The sequence below is a fragment of the Pavona decussata genome, unplaced genomic scaffold (assembly GCF_977016875.1).
Source record: "Pavona decussata unplaced genomic scaffold, jaPavDecu1.1 SCAFFOLD_151, whole genome shotgun sequence".
Taxonomy (NCBI): domain Eukaryota; kingdom Metazoa; phylum Cnidaria; class Anthozoa; order Scleractinia; family Agariciidae; genus Pavona; species Pavona decussata.
Genome location: NW_028145563.1, coordinates 26,160 through 33,805, shown reverse-complemented (window position 1 = coordinate 33,805; position 7,646 = coordinate 26,160). Strand labels below are relative to the sequence as shown.

The 7,646-nt window shown below is 41.2% G+C and overlaps 1 protein-coding gene across 1 annotated transcript; it reads right to left on the bottom strand.

Moving 5' to 3' along the window:
• Window positions 1-45: 45 nt before the first annotated feature.
• LOC146466190 (uncharacterized) lies at window positions 46-2,264 on the bottom strand. Its single transcript, XM_085127663.1, has 3 exons — window positions 2,064-2,264; window positions 854-1,161; window positions 46-778 (listed from the first exon to the last, which is right to left on the bottom strand). Exons 1-3 carry the CDS (start codon window positions 2,262-2,264, stop codon window positions 46-48), a joined length of 1,242 nt encoding a protein of 413 aa, XP_084983789.1.
• Between the last annotated feature and the right edge of the window lie 5,382 nt (window positions 2,265-7,646).

The following is a 7,646-nucleotide window of genomic DNA, read 5'->3' as shown; positions in this document are numbered from 1 at the left end:
ACGGGATAACTCAGTTATTAGTAAATTCAACACACTCAAGTGATATTACAAGTTATCCCACACAAAGTTCTTTAGTGCTTCTCTTACTTCAGCACCGCCCTCCCGTAATGACCCTTCGTTGTCATCTTCGGAATCACTGTCATCTGAATCGCTATCGCTGCAATCATACAAGTCACCGTGATCGACACAGATGTTATGTAAAACACATGCAGCAAGAACAGTTTTAGTGAGTGTTCTGGTTTGTTGCTCAACTTTCTTTAACAGCAACCGCCAGCGTCCCTTGAGCATGCCAAATGCTCTTTCAACAACAGACCTTGCAGCACTTAGCTTTTTGTTAAATTCACGTTCATCTGGTGTAAGATTCCCTCTATCAGGATAAGGTTTGACAAGCCACTTCAACAGTGGATAAGCGCTGTCTCCTATAATGAGAGGGGGGATTTCTGTACCACTGACAATTTTCTTTGGTGATGTTAAAATTTGTTCGTTTTCTCCTAAATCAAAGAGGCCACTTAATCTCAATACCCTGGCATCATGTATGCTTCCAGGATACCCAAAGCTAACATGAATGAATTTCAAACTACAGTTAACTATGGCCTGTAAATTGACACTGTAATGCTGCTTCCTATTGAAGTAGTCCTCATGGTTATCTGGAGGTGCGTTTATTTCGATGTGACAACCGTCTATGGCAGCAACTATTTGCGGAATCTTGTATTCCTCTTCAAACTCGCCCATCAGTTCCTTTGACTCTTGCCCCGTTAGTGGAAACTTGATAAACTGATCTTTTCGTCATAGAAGGGAAAGTTCGAATTCGGAACGGATAGTTTTAGCAGTAAACATCCCAAGTCCAAATTGCAGTCCACAGCTTTTGAAGCTATCCCCTGTTGCTAGCCTCCAGAGCGCTACGCCAACTCTTTCTTCGACGCTAACAGGTGAATGCATTCTTGTGTGCTGCTTCTGTAGGTCTCCGCGTACCAAATCACACAAAGCGATGAACGTTGGACGAGTCACGCGGAAATGCATTTTCCAAAGCGGATCCATGTCGCGGTTAGCTAAAAGCAGTCTAAACCAATTTTGTGGACGAGGCCATGCCCAAACCCTGTGGCGATTTCTTTGCCGAAAACCCTTTGCTGAACCATTCTCGACAAATACAGAAGATGTCGCCTGTTTTTTTGTGTTGTCGCAAAGTTCTTGTAAACAATATGGAACCTATGCATTTCTTGCAATGTTAAAGCTCTCTGGGTTAAAATTAAAGACAAAATAAAGAGTAAACAACATAAAACGTTTTTCCATTGCACAGGCTCCATGATTTCCCGTGCAAGCAATCGCATTTCTGATTTTACCGCGAAAGATGATTGACAGCTTGTGCTTCAAGTGTATACTTTGTCACCAGGTGTGAAGCCAAGTTTTCTAAAGTGCGACTTGAGATTTTCAAGTGCACTTGAATCAAGTGCCTACTTGAAACTAACTTAGCTTGTAGTGTGAAGCCAACTATTGCTCAATCTTGTAACAACTCGGCTTTGTGAAGTAAAGCACACTTTTTAGGTTGATATTCTCGCCAGTATCTTTACATGGTGTCAAAATAGAGCATACATTTGCCGTGCCGCTTCGCTGTTATTCTTTGTTGAGAAACCACCAAAAAGTCGACGACAAATCACCACTGAAATATGCCAAATTCGGACAAAACAGGCGGATCCACGCCAGACACTTCTCAGCCCCGACAACTTATACAAGTCAACATTCTGCTTCCACCGAAGTTGGAACTAAAGGAAAACTTGGCCACAAACTGGAAAAAATTCAAAAGGATGTGGACAAATTATGAGATCGCCTCCAGACTTCGCAACGAAAACAACGAGCTCCAAAAAGCAATGCTCCTAACTTGAATCGGTCCAGATGCATTGGAAATTTATGATGGGCTGTTGTTCAAAAGCGAAACAGACAAGATGAACATAGACATTGTTCTGCAGAAACTGGAGACCTTCTGAGTCAGGGAAACAAATCAAACAAATGAGAGGTACTGCTTCAATAAACGAGATCAGGAAGCCGGTGAGTCTACTGAAACATACGTCGCTTCTCTGCATTCCCTCGTGAAGACGTGTAATTATGGAGAGCTCGCAAATGATTTCATTTGAGATAGGATCATTGTTGGAATCTGCGACAACTGTGTTAGGAAGCGCCTTTTCCAACAAAGCAAGCTTCCTCTTAAGAGCTGCGTGGATATTTGCCGCGCAAGTGAGTGCACCGCTCAACAGCTGAAGGCCATGCATCCAACAGAAGATGTCTATGCGATGGGGCAAAAAGCGCAAAGAAATCCAAGACAGAAAAAGGAATTCAAGTTGCCACATGTCACACAACCCCGAATAGTTGATTGTAGGGACTTTAAGATACGGCGACTACGGACTACGGACGAGACGAAAATTAGGACTGGGACGAGACAAGTGTGCTCTCGCTTCCCACCGTCGTAAGCTGGCGACGGTGTGTAGGCAAGGAATTTCACGTACTGCGATCAAGGTGAGTACAGAGTTATAAATTATTGTATGAGAAAAGAAAGTTTTCGTTAGAATATGGTCTGAGGGCTTGATGCCTTCTATCACGAACACGAAAAAGCACATATCTAGCAATTTCAAGCGCTTTTGAACTCCAAAAAGCGAAAAACTTACGGCTAAGTTGTGTTTACTGATTTTGACCGCCAATTTGTTTTTACTTTTAATTAAATGAGAAACAAAACTTACGAGTGAAAAACTCTCTTTGCATTTTGTAGACAAAAATGACTTCTCCCCAAGTCGAAATGTAAGTAAACAGCCTTTTTATACCGTGGCCCAAAAGTGTCACGGCAATTTCAATTTCGTCACGGCAATTTCAATTTCATCACGGCAATTTCAACTTGGTCACGGCAATATCAATTTCACCACAGCAATTTCAACTTCGTCACGGCAATTTCAATTTCACCACGGCAATTTCAACTTCGTTCACGGCAATTTCAATTTCAATTTCACTACGGCAATTTCAACTTCATTCACGGCAATTTCAATTTCACCACGGCAATTTCAACTTCATTCACGGCAATTTCAATTTTATCACCACAATTTTTTTCAACCTGTCTAAGAACTGGAAATAGTCGCCTTGGATTCCAGAGGCCCATTGCCATCTGGGTAATAACCCACAATGCAGATGGAGCACATTGTTTGTGGCGGGACTTTTTGTGGAGGTCAATCTTGATCGAGCTTTGGAGAGATGTTTTGTGGACATTGTGGTTCGTCCACAATGAATTCACAACAGTTCTGTACACATTGTGGATTAGGTAAGTCTTTAATCACTATACTTCTCAAAATTACTTTGAAAATTGTCGCGTTTGACGTTGAAAACGAGCGAATTATACGATGCCCCGCTGATCTAATTCATTTTGGTGACTGAAACAAACATTTCAAAATTGAACGATAGGCTAGCGGGATCCCACAAGCTTAAGCTTAATTAAGTTTAGGCGATAGAGCAGCTTACCTTAAACTGTTAAGGTTACATTTGATACTGTGTTAGAGGTTATGCTGTCAGCTGAGTTCTACGACTTCGGGCATTAGTCATTTTCTCATCAGAGAAAGAACCCGCGGTGCATCTCAGAAAGTTACAGGACCGAAAAGAATTTTCTTTTAAAACGCCAAAACCGCCGATTCCAATTAGGAAACGAGGGGAATGCAACCATAAAAATTAATTGAAAGACATTATTATTCTGACACTTGGCTCATATGATGCAGTGTGGTATTGATTAAATAAACCTCTACTGTACCTTCACATAATACTAGAGCAATACAAACAGGCACATTCCATTCCACATTTAGCTTCAACATCTCCATGCATCTTTTCCAGGTCCTTATTTCGAGACTAGTGTCACTAGTCTCTCACAAAAGTGGGATTTTTGCCCTTTAAGTCCTCTACACAAATCATAACTTTAACTACGGTCATCAAGACAGGAAAAATCATATAATAGTAAAGCTGTATCTACATGTATAAGGAGGGGGCTAGTAAAAAGGTTTACTATACTGGACTTTTTGAACTGATCAGACCTTAGTTTAATATGCAGTGCTCTTTTTTTTCAAGAGCTCAAATTATAAAATAGAGAGTTATCTTGCTTTAACTAGCGAAAATGTGAAATTCCCCACAGTTCAACAAATTGACAAATGCCTCACCCCCAGGTAGACCACTGTTAACAATTGCCTGTTTGGGGGGGGGGGGGGGGATGAATTGACTGAGTCATTACCATTTTCATTGATCATTGACACTTAACATACTCACAAGAGCAAATACAAGTTAAATTTTCATTGACTAGTGATCTGCTAAGAGATTCTGCCCTCTTCATTGAATGTATATCCAACTGTCACTCTAAAGGGAGTTTCAAAAAGTAAATTGTGTGGAATGATTTAATAGAAACATCAGCACTTCTTTAACTAATCAATTTAAGCAATGATATAATTTCTGTTCTTCCTAAAGCCCTTACAAAAGAATCATACCCAGGTCCAAGTGGCTCATTTAGCCAGGTACAGAATCTTCCTTCAGCTCCGGCAAAAGAATCTGAACCAGGTCCAAGTGGGTCATTTGGTCGTGTACATAGTTTCACCACTTACAAACGGTTGAAAGGTCAAGAAAGGAAAGAAAGCGTGACAAAGAAAGGAAAAGGGAAAAAGGCCACTGAAACACCAGCAAATCACAATAGTGAAGTTATTATTTACATTGGGTTAGCTGAATGGAGTCCCAAGGGTGATTGTCTCAAGAAGAAGCATGGGAAACGTTTAGCATTAAGGGCAAATAAGAAAGATCCTCCAGCAACTTTCCTACAAAAAGCCTTGACCAAATGGAAAGCATATAAGAGCGATTGTTATTGTGAAGATGAAGAATATATCCTACTGCTCGAGGATTTCCAAGAAGCAGTTTTTCTTCCTGGCACACATAAAGAGTTTTTTACTCTTGAACGATACCAACAAGAGCTTGGAAAGGACTTCAAGAGAATAACTTTGTATATCTGCACCAAATCAGATTTTCATTTGCATGAATGTGGTGGATATGCTGAAGAAGAAGTGGGAAAAAGCAAGTGCATGGATGGTGATGATGATGAGAATGCTGTTGTCATTCTAGACTCTGTGTTTGAGAATCCAGGAACTAATGGACAATCACCTAGAGATGAAAGCATTGCCAATGATGATAGAGAATATAGCAGTGTCCAGATAAGAAGTGACCATGAGATGGCTCTAGCTCTACACAATAGCATTAACAATGATAATGATGATGATCATGAAGATATATGTGATGTTGTACCAGCGCCATGTGCTGCTGTAACTGGCCCTGCATCAGTTGTGAAAGTCTTGCAAGAGAAAGTTGTTGAGGATTGTCTTCTCTTTTTGACAACAAGAAGAGGAATAAGTCTAAACCGTGTGATTCATTTGTGGCAGCGTGAAAGGAAGATGAAGCCTGCAGAGTACAAAGTTAACATAAAGTACTTAGGAAAGGAAGGTATAGACACTGGCGCCTTGTCTAGAGAATTTTTTGCTGATGTAATCAGTGATATTGCAAAGATCATGTTTCCAAATGGAAGTCCAGTGCATTCAACACTATTCATTCAGAATGGAAATTTTAGAACGGTTGGAGAGATTGTTGCAACAAGTCTTGCACAAAGTGGGCCACCACCATCCTTCTTGGAAGAGGCAACTTATGACATGTTGGTGAATCCAAATGTTGACCTAAGAAGTCTTGATCCAGAGCACCACCTGACACAACCAGAGAGGGGGCAGATTGAAAAAATCAAGGATGATCTTGTCAATTATAAGGACATCATTGTTGACCACGGATACACCGGCCCAATCAAGGAGGACATGATGGATGACATCATTGGCTCTGTTGTCATAAGCATTGTCAGCAGAAAATTACTCTCCCTAGGTGAGTTTATGGAAGGGCTTCAGGCATATGGGTTGAAGGACCTTCTACTAAACAACCCTGAGTCCTGCAGGCCCCTTTTTGTCAAGGGACTTGTTCAAGATGTTGATGCCAACTACTTGGTTGGGCTTTTGGAACCAGAATTCTCTGACATGGGAACCCCCGAGAGAACTGCAGAGGAGCAAGTTCTAGATAACTTTCAGGACTTTCTCTACATGCTGGAAGATGAAGAGATAACTGGCTATTCCTCAGCAGTGGCCTGGAATTATGATTGTGGTTTGGAAGTTAGTGGAGAAGATGGTATTTCAGTAGATGGAGAGAGGTATGAGGAACCCGACCTAAGTGCAGCAGGGGTTATGAAGTGGTTAACTGGGCAACGACACCGAGAAATTACTCGCAACGGTTTGAAAATAAGTGTGAAGTTCAACCACAATTGCAAAGTTGTAAATCCAAGTCACAGGGTGTGTTATCCCTATGTCGGAGCCTGTGGAATGGAAATGTTTTCGGCCGAGAGTTTGAGTTGGAAACTGGCCATAAACCTCTACAGTACATCTATAACAAGTCATCTAAACCTTCTGCAAGGATGTAGTGCTGGGTCCTTCGCCTGCAAGCCTACAATTTTAATGTGATCTTTTGTCCTGGCAAGACTAATATTGCAGACGCCCTTTTCAAGATTGAACTCTGTGGATCAGAAAGATTGCAGTGGTGAGGAGGCTGACTTTGTTAAAGTTGTAGCGCAAGAAATCACACCAGGAGCTATGACTGCAAAGGAAGTAGAAAGGGAATCTGAAAATGATCCTGAACTGTGTAGTGTTAGACACTACATACAAACCGGAGATTGGTCACAGTGGAAACTGCCTCATTACACAAGTGTGAAATATGAACTTTGCATACTGGGAAAGTTAGTGATGCGGGGAATGAGAATGGTTATTCCACAAAGCCTCAGAAGTGAAGTGCTGCGCTTAGCACATGAAGGTCATCAAAGAGTCGTGAAGATGAAAAATCAGCTAAGAAGCAAAGTCTGGTGGCCCAAAATGGACTGTGATGCTGAATAAGTTTGCAAAAATTGCCATGGATGTAAAGTAGAGGGATAATTTCTTGCACCTGAGCCAATGCAACGAGTAGAACCACTATCAGGACCCTGGCAAGATGTGGCTATTGATGTCCTAGGACCACTTCCCTCTGGAGAGAACTTACTGGTAGTAGTGGATTACTACAGCCGATTCTTTGAAGTAGTTATCGTCCATTCAACCACATCTCAGAAGATGATCGAAGCGCTAATGCCAATCTTAACATAACATAACATAACATAAGGTAACATTTTCTTCAGGAGGCTTCAACACAAATACAAAAACATCCTGAATAGGGAAATTGTAAGGTTAACCCTATACAAAAATAATTTCCCTAACTAATAACTTGCAAAAATATTTTACCCAGTATGGTTACCCATTCAGTCTCAAGTCGGACAATGCATCTCAGTTTGTATCAAAAGAATTTGAAAGTTTCATAGCTAGTCATGGGGTCCAACACCAAACATCTCCACCTCTCTGGCCTCAAGCTAATGGAGAAGTGTAGCAACAGAACAGAACATTGCTAATAGACGTGTGACTTCCAGTCGTAGGATAGCTCACGGCATGTGACGTATATTTCTCGGGTTACATTTGGGGGCTTCACACTAGACCTTGTAAGTATAATCTAAGTGCACTTGAAACCTACTTTGAGTGTGAAGG